Source organism: Haliaeetus leucocephalus, unplaced genomic scaffold, assembly GCF_000737465.1.
Source record: "Haliaeetus leucocephalus isolate CR32 unplaced genomic scaffold, Haliaeetus_leucocephalus-4.0 Scaffold702, whole genome shotgun sequence".
NCBI classification, from domain to species: Eukaryota; Metazoa; Chordata; class Aves; order Accipitriformes; family Accipitridae; genus Haliaeetus; species Haliaeetus leucocephalus.
In genome coordinates, this window is record NW_010973138.1 from 2,262,894 (window position 1) to 2,283,672 (window position 20,779).

A 20,779-nucleotide genomic window follows, 5' to 3' on the forward strand; every position below is an offset into this window, starting at 1 on the left:
CTTTGAAGAGGTTTTCTGTGCGGGGGGGGGCGGTCCCTGCAGAGCCGCAATTTGTTCCGTGGAGAATAGAAGAGAGCGAGCAAATGAGGGCTTTGAGGTTAGCACGGAGAAAGACTGCTGTGTGCCGTCATCTCTGAGCGGAGGGAAACAACTTAATTCTGTAGACAGGGCTGTTGTTCTGGGAACAACGAGACTTTGATTAGGATTGTGTGAAAGGATTTTCTTCTGAACACAGGCTTGGGTTTTGTAGCCCTGGGAGGCTCTTATTTTAGGGCTTGCTCTGTGCTTTTTCTTTCTCAGTTCCATTTAACCTCTCAAACTTTCCTCATTCGCTTTCCCTCCCTTACTGTCAAAAGAAGGAGCAGGAGAGATTTCTTTCTTACTTATAGTATCCCAGGGATGCTGCCATCATCAGGTGCAAGCCTCTGATCACTGAGAGGGTCCCAAATTCGCGTGCACACGTATGACAGAGCGAGCGGGGAGCCTGCCCCCCCCCCCCAACAGAGGGTGGCAGTTTACGCTGAAGCTGAGCTCTGGGCAAACATGGGCCAAGCCACAAGTCCTGCCCATTTCAGCAGCAGTCTGCTCTCTCTTCCTCCTACCACTTCTCTGTCTCCTGCTCAACGGAATTAATTTTCCTCGACATTGCTTCCACATTGCTTCTTGGAAAAGCCCCAGGGTAATTAGCTCATTCTTCCACGCAAATATGGGGCAGATCAGTGAGGTTTAGTTGTATGTGAGAGACCCTGTAAGCCCATTTGCTATTCCTAGATGGTTCACACACTGGAAAATGTTGGAAATCCCTGGCATTGCTGGCTATCCTTGCAGAACAAAAGAACTTGGTCAGAGAGGGTTACAGACCATCCCTCCGTATTATGTATTTGGGGGAGGAGTGAGGAAGGGTCTAGACTGCTATAGATAGGAAACTGAAAAGGATGGCATCTGGGCTGCCAAAATTACTCTCACGGCCTCGTTGTCATTATTTTCTTCAGGAGAGGGTTGTGAGGAGTGAAGGGATTCACAAACAGCCTCTCAATGGCACTTGCCAAGTCATATCTCTAAATAAATTAGTGGGTAACATCTCCATCTGAACATGGAGAAGATGCATACTCAGGGCATGCATATACACCCACGATCCTGAGGGCAATAACTTTATATAGACAGAGACACCCTGTATAAAATAGAGTGCTTCCCAGTCTGTAAAAAATCGGTTCATATGACTCCAGCTTTGAAGGAAGGCAAATACCTGCAGGGCCATTTTGTACATCCTCATGTTCTGCTCCTATAGCTTACCTGGAGAACAGGCAAGATTTTGTCGTAGGTGAGAGGCTTGGTTCACTCAAAGAGCAGGGGGAGGAATACTTCAGTTGGGAGTTGGAAAGGGAGACAACATAAAGGGGTCTGGGAAGTTGTCTCTTGCAGCTCTTAGCTGGTAGTACAAGAGGCACAAATTTCCACTCCTGCTGGGTCACCAGGGAGAGAGTGCACTGCAAGCAGGAGCCAGAGCACTCTTATGTTCAAACTCTTGTTCATGGGCAAAAAGGAAGCACACCTTATATATATATTTAAAGCAAAGCCATCAATTGATTGTTAGTATAATGGAAATCTTAACAGACTAACTCAAGAATCATTATTACACAATCTAATTATTACAGAGAAACAAAGAACAGTAATGCAGGTAGTGTGCTTATATACAGAAAAAGTCACAATAATAGCAATAATACAATTAAAATTGTAACACACACCTCTTAGCTCATTCCTTCACCATTTCTCTTGGTCCTAAGGTCAGTGGTTTCGTGCTGCAGTTGTTGGTGGTGGGATATTACAGTGAGCTGTGAGCATCTGAGTCCTTCACAGGAAGGAATACGACGTTTGTGTTGATGGTTTCTTTCTTCCTCTTTTCTTTTCTTTTTTTCCTCTCTTCCTCCTTCCACTTTGGGTCACATATATGTGTTTGCTAACACATATTTACACCTTTCTCTTTCTTCATTGGTCTGCAGCTCCAGGTTACATCTGGATTTACTATATACAGTGCCATTTACACATTAAATACTATTTCCTTGCTCTCTTTGCTCCCCCTAAAACCAGTTCTGTCCAGCTCCAGGTCTGCAGGTTGGAGCTTTTTGGTTTTTTTTTTTTTTTTAACTGACCATTACTGAGTTGGCTGAGGAGCACATTCGTATTTGCCACCTCTGCTACGGAGCCAGGCACGCACAGCAGAGGGTACAGCGAGTGGTGATAGTGATTTTAAACGGTGGGATTCTCAGTGCTTTTTGTTAAAATGTTGACTATTTGTGAGTAACCTGGAAAAAACTGATTACTGTATTAATCAGAGCACAGTGAAACATGTGAAGCACTGTAGGAAAAATCAGGAAAGTTGAAGACGTAAAATAAAATGCCATAGCCTTTAGTAAATAGCACAATTCAGATCTCAGAGGATCTAGATAAAGCTTACCTTTTATATCACTATACCATTTCCTGGAGCAGATGATAATCAGGGCTAACACTTGTACCAGCTGGGGCAGCAGTGCTTCTCTATGCTGAAATGCTTTTTCAGATGGAGTAACATTAGAGGTGATATATTTCCATTTTTTTCATTTTTTAAAATGACAGAGCATAATTATAGGCATAAAAGAACCACGAGAGGAAAGGACTAAAATTATGATTAATGAACAATTCAAACCAGAAGGGATTTAGTGGTAGAACAATGCTTACCAAGATCTAGTAAAATAAATGGGGAAAAGCCTGTTACTTTTTGTGTTCTCAAGAACCATGCTTCTCCGGGACTGATTAAGGGTCAAGTTCTTCAGTAAACTGCAGAGCTAATTGCATGGTGCTGTGGTAAGTGCTATTGCTGGGAGCTTTGCTGTGCTGCAATGCCAGAAAGCCACTAGCACATGAGAAAGTTCAGGGGCTGACTTGAAACTAACTTTGGCAGCAGTTGAGCTGGAGCAGCATGAGGTTCAGCATTGCCTACGTGAGTCTGCTGAGCTCCATATTGCTACAGCTAGTTTCTGTGACCTACCCAAATCAGCTAGCTAGCTTAGAGCTGAAACTAAATGGATAGCAGTAATCTATCTTTGTTAACTATGCTTTTATATCTCCACTCAATGGCTTGAAAAGTTTCTAAGTGGAAATTAATTTGTGAATTGTAGAATCCCTTTTCTTATATGTCCCTTTCCTTTTACTTGAAAATTATTGTGTTTCTAGATTTCCTTCTCAAGGAAATTACTGAGGCCCCAGCAGAGCGGGCAATAATTTACTGCAGAATGGACTTACCTTTAGGGCTGAAGGTTTCTTGTGGAAGGACCAAATCCATTCAAGCCTCCTTGTGCCTGCAGTGGGCAGGAATACATCACATCACACAGAAATCTCCCTCATGAATGTGGAAGAGCTGAGGACAGAGGAGGAGTGGTCTTTCTCTTCCACTTCTATTATTATGGGCATTTTCAACAATCAGTAGCCAAAAGACTGTGATTTGGGACTCGAGCTTTTGTTCATCTGCCACGAGGGATGCCTGCTTAGCTGGCGAGTGGAAACATGGCAAGTAGGGACTTCAGGAATTAACTAAACATCCAGAGATGTGAATCACTGTGAGGGATACAAGTCTTGCAGAAAGCAGAGCTTTTCTACTGGGCTCCAGTTCTATCCTGTAAGTTATCAGAAGGAAAATCAGAAACTGGTGTTTTCTGTTCTGGCTGCAAAATCCAGAGATATTCAAGGTCTAATTCTTCCACTTCCAGTCCTTGCAGGCAATAAAGTCTGATCAGGTAGCACAATGCTGTTGAGTGAACCCGGATGGGATCAAAACTGGAATTTATGGTCAGATGTGACATCAAAGCACTAATAACCCTTTAGAAAGTCTTACTTCAAGACCTCCTTCCTCTTTTCCAAGTCCAGATTGTCACAGACCTCCTGGCCCTGGGAGAGAAGGTAGAAGTTCAGTCTCATTCCCAAGAACTCTGGTAGGGGAATGCCCAGGATATAGAAAGCAGCTATATAAAGCATAACAGCATAAGATTTATATGAGAAGTACAAGGCTGAAATGCATATTGCTTTTGGCCGAAACATAACAATTTAAAAAATATTTTTTTATTTTTAATGAGACCTGCAGTGGAGACTGGGACAGACTAAAGAATCTGTCTCTATGCTCTCATCTTTGGAAGAGGGAAAAAGTTATATTAGAGCTGCTAGTGTAAAGTTTGCATTTGAAGGGGGAGAATCTACATTTCCTATGCTACTGAAAATCTCCCCTGGAAAGAAAAAAAACAACACCAAAAAAAAAAAAAAACCCAGCAGAGAAGGGAAACCACAACTTTAGAGTCCTAGGAAATGAGGAAATTGCTGTCACTCAAGCATTATTAAAACCACCCATTTTAATCTTCTGAATTCTAGTCATCGTTCAGCATTTCACTTGCAGCTAAGAAGAGATCAGAGATATAACACTCATATATTACTTCCCACCAGGCATTATGTATAAGTAAAAGCATCAGCTTCTCTTTGCTCTTCTGAGTGCATTGCAGTCAGTGGGAGTTTTGCTTTAAGCACAGCCTGCCTGCAAAAGGGCATCTTCCACTGAAGAACTTTTCCTTTCTTGCATTTTTCTTTTAAATGTAGCGGAAACTTCCCACTTTGTGGTAGATAACATTACACAAAGAACCTAAAGAAGCAGTTACCACTGAGAAACTGAAAATGTTACCTATTATTTGATCAATATTTCCTATGGCTGGCATCAAACTGGACTGCCAGGGATTGAGGGATTTTTAAGAGACATGTCGAGACCCTGAAATGCTTCTCATTCTCTTAAACGGAGAGATAAAAAAGGGCCTCTGTCCAGGTACTTCGTTCTTTATGGGATTGGTTGTCACGGTCACACTGGAGGGAAAAATGGGAACAATAGCTACTTTTTCTAATTGCTTTTATCTAAAATGTCTACCTAAACGGTCAGGGAGTACGAGGGACCCTCTTGTGAGGAATGCTGACCAGCTGGTGGGGATATTTGAAATGGGAGCCTGCCACTGGCAAAGCACAGGAAAGGAAGGTCTGGTGTGGTCGAGGCAAAGCTGCTGGCTTCCCTCCCGGCCGCAAGCGAAAGGCAGGGTGACCTCCACCCGTGTCCGTGGCTTCCAGTCTCTGTCCAGGACAGGTAACCGCAGAGAGGTCGGGTACTTCGACAAAGGGATGCAGAGGCTCTGGAAAGACACTGCTGCCACCTGCTGTGTTATTTTGCTTTTAAATATATAAACCCAAGCCCGGAGTAATGCCACTGCCTCATTAAAGCTCACGTTTTCCCATTGGATTTGCCTACTAGGGTTAGAAAAAGATGAATTGCTCTGCAAGTTTTAACCTTATTTTGTGGTGGTGATCCCGCGTGTTGTACTAACCACCCAGAAGTATTTCACAAGACATGGTGAAGATCACAGCACCTGCCCAGCCCCGGAGAGCGCAGCAAGTCGCTTCCTACCCACTTCCTAACCCACTGGTGGTTGGCAGTGTCATCTGGCACCCACAGCCTTCATCTCCACCTCCGGAGTCTGCCTGTGGTCTACAGCACATGAAGAGAAGGTAAGGAAGGAGACCCGCATTAGGGATCCTATGCCCCATGGTCTCGATCCCAAATAAAATTAGCTTCATCATCTTTTGATTGTTTTTATATCAAAAGCTATTTAGTATTTCCGCAGATTAATTTTTCAGAATTACAGTTCCTTGAAAAAACTTTTTAATCCTCCTTAGAAGGCAGTTCATTTGAAAGTGTTCCAGTTATGTGTGCAAAGTTGAAATCTCACTTTCAAACCAACTCCCTGTAAAATTGCTTCTAATCTGAAAAGTGATTGAAAAAGTGGCACTTTTTTTGCTCAGGTGACTACCTTCCCATGTTTTCTTGAGATCAGAGAGTTATCAAAGTACTTGAGGCTCCTCTGCCTACTATATTTAAACACTGTGGCATAAGCAAAGAAAAACAAAGCTGACGATAGCTATTCAGCATTCAGATTATTAACACTCTTGTCTAGGTGACTCAACTGCATCTCTGAAAAAGTGAAAACACGATGGAGTTAAAGAACATTTTGCAGGGACTTGCGCTGTGAAATGTTCTCAGGTGGTTTGATCTTTGATTCAGATCACAGGTATGCACCTTTTACTGTTGTCCATTTGTAAAGAACAGAATACTTGCACAGAGTGTGAAGAACAGAGCAAACGTAAAGAATGGAGTACGTGCAGAGAATGGAGTACTTGGAGTACTTGCACACTTCATGGTAACTGCTAAACAGAAATTGATGTAAAATTTAATTGTAATTGATGTAAGATTAATTGTTGCCTGGAGTAGAAGGCAATGACTGTCAGACTACGCAGAGTTTGAGGACCGTCTCAGAGCTTGGCACTCTGAGGACTGCCAACTGTTAGCACTGTAATTATGTCATTCTTGTAATTCAGGCGTGTAACAAAGGGTGATTACAATGTAAAGGAATAAATGTTCTGCCAGTAACATTAACACTGCCTGAATAAATTATTGGTGACATGAAGCACTTCTTAAGAAAATGGAACATACACAAGCCCTATGTCTTGGCATTGATCTGGATGACAGGAACGTGTAAGTACAATTGGTTAGGTCACTTTATCCAAAGCACATGAGAGGTTTGATTTCGCTGCAGTGCTGTAACATCCCTAGGATGCATGCACAAGGCACCTGGAACCCCCTGCTTCAAACCTCCCAAGGAATAAGCACAGCAGCTGTGTCCCACCACAGGCTCACATGGAAGATAGACACCTATGATAGCTCCCCTCTCTTGCAAAAACACATGTTTAAGGAACAGCAGCAGATGCGGAGAAGCTTTCTTAACTGTGAAGTAGCCTGCAACTGCTAGCAAACCCTAGGTCTTCCATCCAAATTCCCAGGTTTCAAGAATGAGGCCAAGTTCAGCACGTTACAACAGTTCACATGCATTTACTGTTAGATGTATAAAACACCAAAGTGAGACCTACACAACATGTAGGATGAACAAGCAAAAAGAACAGAAGAATGATTTCGATGTGGAAAAATACTGAAACAGCTACTTAATTACTTAATTTGTAACCACCTCATCAGAAGCAAGGTGATAAGGAGCAACCATTGTGAGTCTGCCAAAGTCAAATTGAATCAAACTAATTTAACTGCTTTCTTTGGCAGCATCCCAGAGCTATGGAGCAGTTTGCAAACTGGTAGCAGGAAACGTAGCTTTATGTACTGGTGGGGGATGTGATCCCAGAAAGCTGCTGGGAACACAGCAGTGACTACAAGTAGATAGTGGCAGCTGAGACAACAGTAGAGATTTGAAGCACCACTGAGAGGGATTCAACCAGGCAACACGGAGAGCAAGAGCAGACTGAATCTGGCTGTTGGCAGCCACCCTCTCAGGTCACCACTTCTGATTTTCTCCTGCCCAAAGTCTAGAGTGAGGGACACTTGTAAGTAGCTGCATAGAGTGCTGTGACCTGTTTGGAGCACAGCACGTTAAGAAAGTTGCTGCTAAATGACCATTTTAACATTGAGAAAAATGTAAAGAAAGATTAAAATATACCAGGTAGGTTCAGTCTAGGGATGAGAGAGTTGATAAGGACAGTCTTCAGATATGTAATAGACTGGCATAAAAAGAATGGTGATGAGTTATTCTCTGTATAATTGGCTTGGTCCTTTTAGGTTAATTCAGTATGTTTGGGGAATAACTAGAATAACAGTGAAATGCTACAGGAAGCAACTTAAGCTGTGGAATCTGCCATATGGGAGGCTTCTGAACAACAGCAGGACAAAAACCACTTAAGAAAGGTGCAGACATACTTGATGTGCTTCAGAAAAAGGGAGATTAAATGAATGGCTTTTACAGTTTCCTTACAATCATGCGATTGATTCTACTGTTAGCATGAATAACGCTTAAGCTTGCATGAAGTCACTGCATTTTTTAAAGCTAACCTTACAGGAATTATAAATAATTAAAACAAACCATGTAGATTTGCAGCTTAAATTCGGTAAAATAATTCAAGTAACTTGATCTTTACATGTTAACACTGCTATTCCATGTTGTCAACATCACTAAAACCAGCTCAACAAATGTAACTGCTATTTCCATACTTCTTCTGAAGACAAGTGACATTACTAATAAACTAACACCAAAATAATTTGCTTTATTGCTAGTGATTTTATATTACAATTTAGTCTAAGTTCTGTTTGCATATTAGTCTTTAAAGAGAAAACACATGCTAAAACCAACCAACCAACCAACCAAAACCAAACCCCTAAAATTACTAATGACAATGTATACTCATTTTCAAAAATCCTGGTATTTTATGACTGACTTCCTGAACACTGTAATTCCAAACCAGAGCATTTTATTTCCATTTGTCATCAAAATACCTACATGTTTTCAGATTAGAGTAAAACTTCACAGAGGAAAGAAAGGTTAAAAACTGTGCATATGACTTATTTTACAATTAGCATTCAGATGCTTATTGGGTTCTGGAGGCAATTTACTAGAGTCACAGATATAAAAATATAGAATCATCTTTATTAGTGAGGTATGCATTTGTTCAGATCAGGTTTCTTGGGATACAGCCTTCTATTTGAATTTCAGCTGGCCAGCCATCATATCTGTTCTTCTTCTTGTCAGAATGGTTTATCTGTTTTAACAAAAAAAAAAAAAAAAAAAAAAAAAAAAAAAATAAAAAAAAAATCAACAGTTCGTTCTTCATTTACAAACTATTTTGTCAAATCAAATCTCACACAACAGAAGGGGGTAATGGGGTAGGACTGGGAAGCTAAGGAGCATGTTGCACATCTTGCTCGATGTAACAGGTGAACATTACACCAGCTTCTCTCTTACACAGAGTGCTTTATTTATTTCCCAGATGGCTGTCATACATACACTAAATTGTATGAGCAGAAGCTCTGTAATGTGAAGAAAATTGCAACAATATTCTGGGAAAAAAATCTATGGAAATTTCACATGCCTTTGGAGGAGTCAGTATCATCAAGGGAACTGACCTTTGTATTGGGTTTTCTCATTTCTGCCTGCCTCTGTCATACAGATGAGCACTACTGGGCTTATGGAAACCAAATACAACAAGGTCACAGATGCAAACAGAAATCTGATATAAAAAATGGTATCTTTAGTCCTCCTGAAGCCTGAGGGCAAGTTATTCAGAAAAGTTTTGTGATGCAAGCATTGCTGTACTTCCACAGCCAATTTTACACAGCCCAATTTTCATATAGAAACAGTCTTTATTTTTAGGAAGTCCTTGGAATTTGTCCTTCCAGAAGAAAACATAAGTCTCTGTACAGCATGTCAGGTTGGACATTTCAAAACTGAGACTCTCTAGAATTGCTGGTCACTTCTGAAATTTATCTACAGATGATTTAGCGCTAGTGTGGTAGAAGTCAGTACTGTACATGTACATGCCCCAGATCCAAAGCAAAGAATGATGATACATTAGAGAACTTGCTTTGTGCGACTGAGGCTTACTGAACAGCCTACAGTTATTATAGCCACATACAAAATCTGCACCCGAAGGTTATATCTGATACACAGCCAAATATAAAGTGAAAAAAAAATGAACCTGACCTTTTCTTTTTGGATGTTATCTGGCAGCTTGAAGCCTTTGGCAGCTATAAAAGCCCAGCTTGATCTGAACTTTATATTCTGTATTTCTTTACTTCCCAGCTCTTCTACTAATTTTTTGGCGTCATTTTTTAACCTAGGAAAATGTAGTGAAAGAAAGTGTTAAAAGTTCAGGATGTGAAAAATGCTGAAAAAGAACACAGCTGATTCATGCTTTATTGTAGTAAGTCAGCAGAAGCAAAAATGAGAAGTTTAAAAAATCCTGAGAGCTGTCTTAGTAGCATGCCATTAAACTCACAGAGCAAAATTCTTTTTCTTCCTCCTCTCTACATTCCTGATGTTAATCCAACCTGTTTGTAACAGCACAGCAGAAAGAAAAATGTATCTCAAATACTATTTGATAGTTCAACCCTTCTTAAATAAGGACAAGGGCATCAAATGTTTATCAACTGCATGATTAAGTCTTTCCCTGTATAATTACCATATCATGAATGCAGCTAAAAAACCCCTAAGATTCGAAAGCACTTGAAGAATCAGGTTAAGATGTAAGAAGGAATGCAAACTAGATACATTATAACTGGAGGTGTGGATCCCTTCTTAATAGAAGGTTGTGACCCAGAGGTAACAGCAGTGCCCTTTATGAGGACGACCGGTGCTTTTAAACAAATACAACACTATCTATCCCTCTTTGGAAGCATCAACATACATGATATGGGCAAGCACTGAATGGACACGGAACCAAAACCTTTTAGGCAGGAAAAGAGAGAACAACCCTGACTATAGAGTGAAATTTACCATTCCTTTACACCATTATGCAATAGTGATTTTCAAGCTATTCTTTGCTCTGTTCCTCAGCCTGTCATGAATAACCTGCTTACCGGGTGCTTCCATCATCATGAGTCACCATCAAAAGGAGGGACCCTTCTGGTGCATTTCTAATGAAAGTCATCATCTCTCCTGAGTGGTCTGTTGAATCAATTACAAAACTGATTATGCATTACACACATATCACAGTCCACCTACTTTCAACTTCTTTTCACTTTTTGGTCTTGTCTATTCAAAATGAGACCTAATGAGGCAGTTTTTCTGTTTACAGGCAGCAGAAAGCTGCTAGCTCTCACTGAAGGCTCGGAGAGCATGGATTGATCTGCATTTCCCAGTAGTAAACAAAGATACTTCTGAACTTCTACAAAAGCCATTTACGCCCAGGATAAGTATATAGATGGTTTCTTAAGTTTACCTCACATAATATTATACATGCAAGCAAAGCATGGAATCGCCTAGAAGTCATTGCTATTCTGTGAGCTTCCATGCTAATACTACCATGGAATATTACCACGCTAACTGTGGAGCTGAGTTACACACCCCAGTGTCCACCCACTTTCATTAAGGAGCAGCCTATTTGCAGCACTAAGCTATTTATTGGTTTTGCAATTGCTAAACATACACAAGACACTTGTTTTCCATACAAAAAAATGTAACAGGCACCCTGAAGACATTATAGTCTACATACCATATATAAAATTGTAGCCTCATGATTAGTCCCAATTTGACTTCTGTTCATGCACATAAGGTCACAAACATTCCTAACTGGTCAGATAATCAGCTTCCAGTGCCTCATAGCATTCTGTTTCTCCTTACTAATAGGTAAGGAAACTGTTATCATTCAAAGTTTGGAAAACATGTTAAAAGCTATTCTTAAATAGCTTAAATATTCTTAAAATCATCTTTCTAGCTACATGGAAGGATGTTAAGAAACAGACTAACATATTTCCTATGATGATTTTACAACTAAAATAGAAGAAAATCTGCCAGGAAAAGGAATTTTGCTGAGTGAAGTATTTGGACGTGGTACCTGGTTAAGTGCTACTCCTACCAGACTGAAATAATGGACACACAAAAAAAAAAGACAATTAAAAAATTGCAATTTTAAGAATTAAAAAAAAAAGGGGGGGGGTGAAACAATTTAAAAAAAAGGCAATGAACTATCTCAACCGACAGGAGAAATTCAGCTTTTCAGGCAAAATTTGTCTTCAGATCTGCCCAGAGCATATTTTATGAAGACAACGGCTGTTTGCTTCTAGCTTATTCCCATTGATATTACAATCATAGTCATTTGAAAGAACAGGATAATTATACAAATAAAAGTCCTTTCTTAATGCTGAAACACTAACAAAAGCTCTATTGCACTCTTTTCCCTACCTCCTTCCCACATGTCAAAAAATTTTGCCGATGTAACTTTTCCTGTTTTATCTGTAATTAAAAAAAAAAGTTGTGTAAATATGAGCAAAAATTATTAAATGCAATCAGCTTATACAGTGTTTTCAGCTAAAGCTAGGCATCTCTGATTTTGTGTATTATTGGGCTTCTGAGTTTTCTTTTGTTTAAGTTTTTAAATTGGAAGGAATATGGAGTAACATAAGTTTAAGATTTGGGGAGAATATTTTGTTTCATGTAGTCTCTGAATCATCAAATGTGACTAAACCATTTTTATTGCTTTTTATTTTAAGGAAGGAGTTCAGTTTACTGTGTGCTTCCATGGTTTTAGATCTATAAATACTATACTAGGTCACAACCATAAACAGGAAAATTGGTTAAGCCTAAGACTATCTGAATGAGCTTAATACTATTCTTTGCAGTTTCAGGTGTGCAAGTTTTCATACCATTTGAATCTCAATGGAGAGAAACTCAACACTCATCATTACCATATCAGAAATTGGGCATGCAAACAATTAGTCATTCCAAAACATTTTGGTCAATATTAATAATTAATTATGCTGCTTTAGATGGCTATCTTTGTTTAAACAAGACATGTACAATTGGAAATACTTTCCAAATTTCTAAATCCACGCCAACTGAGTTAATTGATTTTCATTATCCAAAACCCATATCCCTGCTACATGAGAGGGTCTTTTCCATTTAGTGTGTCAGCTCATTTCTAGTGAGAAGAACCAGCAGTTCCTGATTCATTTCTGGCTTATATATCCATATATGGTAAAATCATGAAGGCAAATTCTTCTGAACACTGGATTTTAAATGGCAGGTTTATCACACTGATGAGGGTAAAAGGTGGCAAAAATCTGTCAGTGGTAAAACAGCATACTGGAGCTGGGCTTCTGAGCAGAGGTCGCAAAAAAATGGAAAAGGCTGTAGTGAGGACTGCAGAAATCCACAAAATTCTTTTTCTCTCCCTCTGTGTTGTTAGCTTAGGCTTAATAGTTCTGTCTTCCTTCTCACAAAAGACCATATTCATTCAGAGAAGAAAGTTATTATGGAATAAAATACAAGTTTGATACCATAGGAAACTTACTGAGCACAGTCATCAGCCTGACTGATCTAATTAGAAGACATGTAGAAAATATATCTCACTACAAATTCGTTCAAGATAAAGGGCAGATTTACCTGCAGATGGAGATGAAAGTGTAGCTAAAACAACTATGTATGATGAAGGAAATGGCTGTTTAAAAATGTGTAAAAGTTGATATATCACTTCTTTTTCCTCACTAATGTCAGATGCAAAGACAATGCTAGTTCCCTACTCGTATTTGCTATAGCCTTGCTTATGCACTCAGGATGACTATTTGCCCTCTTACTCTACAGCTTTATGCTGAAAACTCATTTTTAACTGTTTACCTATTATAACCAGTAAAGTTTTTATGACTCCTTATCAGAAAAAAAAGCGCAGTAGTTAACTGGGGAAAAAAAAATGGAACAGGTTCTTGTCAATGGTAATTTAAGCCTGTGACTTCAATAAAATCATGCAAGTTTAGACAACGTCAAGATCTTGCTTAGCAATACTGAGACAGAAAAACTGGAACATGTTTTGTGATCAAAGTCAACTTGACTGTGCATCTGAACTCCCTTTCTTTCCCTCCTCCAACACATTTAGGCATTCATTTCTCTCATGATCCATTATTGAATACACTGCACTTCATCACCATTCCCATTCATCTAAATTAAAACGGTGCCTCCAGATCTGGAATAAACTGCACCTTCTGCTTTCCAATAGCTCCTACTATAAGCAAAGACATATAACGGCAGCTTAATATTAATCAAGCTTTGAGTTTGTCTTTCTGTCCACTGACCCCAAGTCTGCAAATGGAATTAGTACTTTGGTTGTACCTCGGGGCAGCACTGCAATTCTCAGTTACCGCTTGCCCCTTATCAGTGGAGCAGTAGGTATCTTCTGTCAAGGACTGAATCTGAAAGTTGAGTCTTACTGCTGGAGGTCGTGGATATTTTTGCTATGTTACATAAGAAGCAGTTCATTTATCTAATAAAATACACATATATGGCTTCTATGTACACATTTTCTATTTTCTTATACTGATTATGAACACGTTTCTTTTGTTTATCCAGAAGACTATTTCACTCAAACACAGATTTGTTTTTCTTCCATTTAACATGAATCAAGTTTGCAATTTTTTCCTTTCCCTTTCCTTCCATATTAGCTAGTAAAAAAACCCAAACCCAAAACAAACAAAAAAAACCCCAATACCCCCAAAACCTTTGTAAATTATTGCAGTACAAAAGTATGTCTCTCTAACAATTTTTCTCTTACTTACAATTCACAATAGCAATGTTTATACCTCTTCCAACACTACCCTTCTCTTCACTTATAAGCCTGGAATCAAAATAAATACAGTATCAGCAGAATGCATTCATCCAGAAGCTCTGATCCAAAGTTATATTTACCAATGTTAAGTCACTTTCTGATGTTCATATTTTCTTCAGTTACTTAATTCAAGATTTTGTAGTAAACAAGAGCTATGCTTAAAAATCTTGCAGAATTTATCAGTTTCCTTCAATGATACACAATGAGTCTTTCAACATGAGCAAGATCAAGAAAGTACTTCATACAAGGGCTGCCAGAAAGATAAACCTCAACATAAAATGCAGTTTTGTGGCTGTATTCTGTGTGGACTATATCTACACAAAAGATCATTGCAAGGTTTTGAAGTCACTCTACCTGTCCAGTTTGAAAAGCCATGAAAGAACCTGACTTTCAGAAGGTGCTGACCATTCAACATACTGTAAACTAGCTATCCTGCACCATGAAAATTAAAAATCATACTTGAAACTAACAGTTGAATGCAGCTTATGTATAGAAGCAAAGAAAATAAACCGAGATTAGGTATTTAAAAAAACAAAGGAGGGGCAGGAGAGAGTTAAATATTGTCAGATATATTGCGAAGTTTATCACCAGAATAGAAGCCCCCTGCTAGGAGCTTACTTGCTGCTACTGAACCAAAACAGTGAAACACCCTTCTTCACACTACAAAGCACTTGCTTAGATTTGAAGTTAGACTGGTACTTACAGCTCATCCTCAAAACAAATTTTAGCCATCTTTACTTTGCCACCACCACTAAGAATCCGATAGGCATAATTCCCAGGTGAGCAGGGAGACCAGTGATCACACTTCTGCCTTTTTGGGACTGGGGCTACAACAACAAAGAAGAGAAAATGTTTTCTTGGCTGCTGCATAAACAATTTCTACATGGAAAGCATCACTAAATGTCAACATGTTAAGCTCAAACATATACGCACAGAAGCCAATCCTGCCAGTTTTCCAGTATCATGGCAACATTATCACAGATTTGCCTGGGCTTTAAGTTATCATTGACTTTCAAACAGCTGCTGGGATCGAGAGCAAGCCTATCTAGGGAAAATGCCCCATATACTATGATCTGATTTGAAACTACAGTAATTATTTTGTGCTATTTCATATAACAGGAAACAAGGGCTAGAGGGATGAAGGATTCGTACCAATAGGTTGAAGTTAATGGCTATCATTCTCATTTTAAGCCTTTTTCACATGATAATATAGGCATAGAATGACAGAAATGTATACGTTAAGCCCCCCAGTCAGATTAGAGGAAAGAAATAATGAGAATTTAATCACAAAGTTTGGTTAGTGATTCAACAGTTTACCATAACTGTAAAATACGTGTGATAGAACCAAAGCTGCAGCTTTGTGCTTACATGCGACCAAACAAGGTTTTCTTACATTACTATTCAATTAATTATATTTGCATATTGGCAAATATAGGCTGACATTGTGTTTCTTCAAAGATAGCGTCTAAGAAATAGTTCAGACTTGCACTAATTAACTTCACACAGCCAGCTTCATTCTTACAATAGCACACACCAAATCATTTATCAGCTAACAAGCCATTTGTCATTTAGCATGTAAATATACAACTTTAAATATAGTATAAGAAAAAAAATGCAACTACACACCCCTCAACATTGGTTTCTTTCCAATGTCTTGAAGATTAGCAATAGATCTTGTTATTGCCTCTTTGGGTACAAGAGCAGCGACTAAGTATCCCAAGTACCAAGCAGCCAACCACATCAACAGGAGCCCTGAAAATTTCACAAGATCTGCCAAAGGAAAAAAAAAAAAAGAAGAAAGAAAACCACAGAGACATAAAGATGTTTTCATAGCAACAGACAAAATATTGTATTTTCTCTGGCACTGCTACACAAACTGGCTATTTTATTTCTTATGTACTGTCTTAAACACAGCCTTCAGAGACGTGCCAATAGAGCATTTGTTGCATTCCCATCTCTGACAACCCCTTGCGTTTCTAAAACTTGATCTTCAGGCAGAAAACTCCCCACAAGACTCCCCTCAATCCACACACATAATACTCAAAGAAACATGAAGTTCAACTTAATCCTAGTAGGATTTTGACTCTGAAATGTAAGTACCAGGTACTACACATGACTATACAGGTGGTATGCAGTTACCATTGATTTTCTGCGATAGGCAGACGCTACAGGAATGGTTTAAAACACTGACCATACAGAGACCTCCCTCCATCCACCCTTTTGACATGCTGGGTAAAAATAACTGAAGAAGGCCCAAATAATCTCACACAATGAGCTCTGACTGCATTCAAACATGACTAGAGTGACTGTTTCACCTCCTCTCAGTTGTATCACAGTTTCCATGGACTGTATTAGCAGTGCATCTACACACTACAAAAACAACAGGATTCACAATTTTCCTGACTATGAAGAAATAGTAATAAATCGCATATTGGATATCTCCTCTTCCTCATCATCAGAAAGGCTAACATGCACTCCTGATCTAGAAGAAATGTGCCACCTAATTCATGATGTTGAACAAGGAAATATCACACTGCAATAGTGAAACACTGATGTTTTGATGTCAGAAGATACTTCCTGATCTGTAAAGAAACATGTCCTTGAACATAATCATCCTTTAAAGTGAAAAAGGAAAATTTTTAGTTTCATAGTCCTGAAAATCAAGTTCAACAGAACCAATGTCCAAAAACATCCAGTATGTTCACTTTGCCAACCTGCTAGAAAATATTGCCTATTACCTAGTCTAAATCTTCCTTATAACTGTTTACACTCAAGAAGACATTTGTTTGCTTCCTGGAACTGCCTTTTATAAATATTAAGATTTCTGCCCTACCCCTTCTCTAGAATAAGGCCAAATTGTTCACTTGTTCTCCTCAAGTCCTGTTTTGCAGGTCCTACTGCCCTCCCATGAATTCTGCCCAATTGCTCTGCATCTTTTACTGCAGAACGGACACACCAGTCCAACACACCCATTTGGGAGGCTCTACTGGTTATTCATACCAAAATGAAGTTTGACTTTTTTTCAAAAGAGTAGACTTTATTGACTCAGGTTCCGTTTATAATCCACCATAAAGACCAGATCTTTTTCCTGCAAAGATTTTACCTCCCTAGCTACTCGCTATCCTGTATTTGTGCACGTGGTTATTCCTGCATTCTACCTAGCTTTAAAAATAAAAAGCCTAACAAAACACGACAGAAAAAGCAGACTGGTAAAGCTAACACTGAACAGTACCGTCACCTAAACTCCCCATTCTTTATAATAGCAACAGAAGTAGCAAGAGGCCCTCTCTGACCCAGTCATCCTTCACAAATGAAGCACAGCCGTACTCCCGTCCTTGAACCTCAGTGAGGAAGAATGCAGATCTTTATGAACACTGAAGGTTCTTCTGTAAATAAACCCAGTTTCTCATTTCCTGCATCAGAAAAAAAGGGGGGGGGGGAAGAGAGGACAGTAAACCCTTTTAAGATACTGATCTGAGCTCTTAAAATGTTCAGTGTTATTGTATTTAGGAATCATAAGTGTGTGCACTTGTGTGACTAAGGAAGATACTGTGAGAAACTTACCATATTTTCATCAAAGGATTAAAACAGTAATATAATGAATCTTCAGAGATATAACAAATTTCCTAATTATTGCCTCAGTCTAGGAGAAAACTGTCTCACTCTACCACTAGTAGTGGTGCAAATCTGCACTAAAATAATACTAAAAAGTACTCCAACATTTCATTCATACAGTGAATGTGAAGAGACAAAGTTCATGTCCACAAAGAAGGAAGCTGCAGAAACCAAGCAGAATGAAACTTACTCACTTTTTCTCTTTTTGAATATTAAAAAAAAAATCAGATTTATAGACAAAATTTATTTAATTTGTAAAGGAGACCAAGTCACAAGTTTCAAAGACAAAACCCAGAAGGAATTAAGTGAAAACTTATTTAAAGATTCCAGTGATTTTTTTTTCTCGGGGGTGTGGGGTGCCTTGTAAAGATCTATGAGACTGTCAGTCAGGTTTTGTTTTGCTTTTTCTGTTGTTGGCTTAGCAGGTTTATCTTTACAGTGATTTTGCACTGTTTTTCGTCAAAACTATGGAGCAACTCTGTTGCAAAACAGGTTCAACAGCACAGCATTTTACCTAAGTAGAAGAGAAAGTACAGAATGTCTAACTTCTGTTATTATATTCTGTATTTTATTTAAACCACAAGCTCCTTAAACATTTCTAAAATACGCATTTTAAGGTTTAAGGAATACATTTACAAACTCTCCTGCACAGTTTGTACTTAGTTCTCAAAACTGTCACAAAATACTTTCACTGTCAAGCAACTTCTGGTTTTGCTTTCTTGGATTCTGCCAAGGCTGCATTGATGCTATCTGCTGGGTCCACCTGGATCTCTTAGATTTACTGAGGTTACACATCCTGCACACGTAGACTCTTATTTTGAGTACTGCATAGACATGCATAAAACCTGCACAATAGCAGCTAAGCCATAAGCTCAGACAAACTTAGGATAGTTAAGAAAGCTTGAGATTTGCTATCCACAGCAGTTAGGAGTTATAAAACGCAAGGTCCGGTCTACATTCACGAAAGCCAGACCTCGCTTCTGCTGATTTTAGAGGTTGTGCGGCTCCTCGGCTCCGCGCCGAGGAGCGGCAAGGGGACATCGTGCTGCCGAGGCGCTTGCTGTGCTCAGACAGGTGGCACGAACCTCCCTCGCTCTGTTTCTGCCACGGAGAGGTACTGGGGCAGAGATCCTCGGCAATACTCAGGGAGCCAAACAGGTAAGAGGGCAGAGAGGAGCAGGGACGAAGAACTGCGCGGACGGTCTGGATGGCGGTGTGGCAGGCAGGGCGCGACAGACAGCAAGGCAGAAGGAAAAGACGACGATTAGCAGTCCCACCCCACAGCAGCTCCCAATTTCCTTTCTGCCTCGGGTGCTCACTTGCCCCTTGCCGGCAACTAAAGCACTAAACGTAAGCACTATATATATATATTTTTTTTTTTTGTGCTTAGCCGACTTAAAACCCCCATGCTGCCACACCTCGCCAATACACACCTACCCGTACGCAGCAGGACTTTAACGGGGGACACACACACACACCAAACCCATTTACGACTCGACCTTACATTATTCCAAACTAAAAAAGCTGGGCGTCGACCCGTTTTCAGGTGTTGGCCAGGGGCCCAGCGGCGAGGCCCGGCACAGGCCCCTCCGCCCCGGACCGGGGGCTCGGCCCCCGCTCGCCTCCGCGGACGCCGTCGGGACCAGCCCTGCCGCCTCTTCCCCGCGGCGAGAGGGGCCTCGGATCGCCCCCGGGCCGGCCGGGGAGCGGCTCCGGGCCACCCGCCTGAGGAGGGCGCAAGGCGGGAGCCAGGCCCCGGCTAGCCTCGCCGGGGGCCCCCGCGCCCTCCGCGCCGTCCTCCTCACCCGGCGGGACGGGCCCCGGCCGCCGCGGGAGCGCTACTCACGTTGCCGATTCAGCCACATTGTTCAGGACGGGGGCGAGCTGCCCGCCCTTCCTCCTCCTCCTCCTCCTCCTCCTCGTCCCTCTCCCCCACCGCGTCCTGCAGCCACCGGGACGGCGCGGGAAGGGGAACAGCCACCTGCCCGCGCCTCACCGCCCCGGCGCGGCACGGCGCGGCACGGCAGCCCCGCACCCCGCTGTCCTGGGCGGGCGATTTCCTCTGACGGGAAGGGCCGCCGGGGGAGGCAGCGGCGGCTGCTCCCCCCCCGGGGGGCGAGGCTCTGCCGCCGCCATTGCGCGGGGAGCCGCGGGGCACCTCAGGGGAGCGGCGCTGGGGTCGGGGGACGGCCGGGGAGGCACGACGGCCCCCTTCGACTTCCCGGCCGCTTTGCCGTTTGCTGGTGTCGGGGGGAAACTGGGCAGCAGCCCGGCCTGCCGTTATCTCCTTGGCAAAGGCGGTTGAGGGAAGGGCCTGGCGCTTGTAACGGCCGCGGGGGCGCTGGAGGAGGAGAGGGCATGCGGGGTGAGGGGAGGGAAGGGAGGGTTCATCCGCCAAACTGAGCCCCCAAGGCGGTACAGCAGCAGACGCCACCCAAAAACTCAAACGTAAGGGGTCGTGCTAACAGTTGTTTTCCCCAGAAAGAAACCAACTGGCCGGCAGGATCAAAAGGAAGGCTCTCGTGCCATCCGGCAGCCCCTTCGAAAAGCTGTTTTCCCCCAGATCTCAAAATGAACCAGTTATTTTTAAGTCTGCTGAACCCAACCCAGAAAGCAAGCAAGCAAGCAAGGGCTTTTTGCTGGCGATGGCCAGGGTCTGCCCGCTGTTTTAGCTTTTGAGGCCACGGGCCAGGTCCCCGCTGGAGCCCCCTCATCCTTCTTCCACCCGCCGCCACAGCACCGGGGTGACACGAGTCCTGCCACGGACACTGGCCCAGCAGGCCGAGCCCTTGCTTCATCTTTTCTTGCGGTGGCCCCCGCCAGTGCCGCAAGCAAAGCGTCGTGCACCCTCGTCTGGATGTTTCCTTCCCCGTGGTGGGCTATCTTGGTCAGTCCTCGGTTCCCATCACCCCACCAGAAAACCGCTTCTCTCCCGCTCCCCAGCCTCCCAGGCCAGATGTAA

General features: G+C 41.5%; 1 protein-coding gene across 1 annotated transcript; it reads right to left on the reverse strand.

Moving 5' to 3' along the window:
* Positions 1 to 8,559: 8,559 nt before the first annotated feature.
* On the reverse strand, positions 8,560 to 19,730 carry FAM3B (family with sequence similarity 3, member B). Its single transcript, XM_010580312.1, has 8 exons — positions 19,664 to 19,730; positions 15,829 to 15,972; positions 14,906 to 15,029; positions 14,153 to 14,211; positions 11,790 to 11,840; positions 10,466 to 10,553; positions 9,591 to 9,723; positions 8,560 to 8,649 (listed from the first exon to the last, which is right to left on the reverse strand). The coding sequence occupies exons 1-8, from the start codon at positions 19,680 to 19,682 to the stop codon at positions 8,560 to 8,562; spliced, it is 708 nt and encodes a 235-aa protein (XP_010578614.1). The 5' UTR covers positions 19,683 to 19,730.
* Positions 19,731 to 20,779: the final 1,049 nt, after the last annotated feature.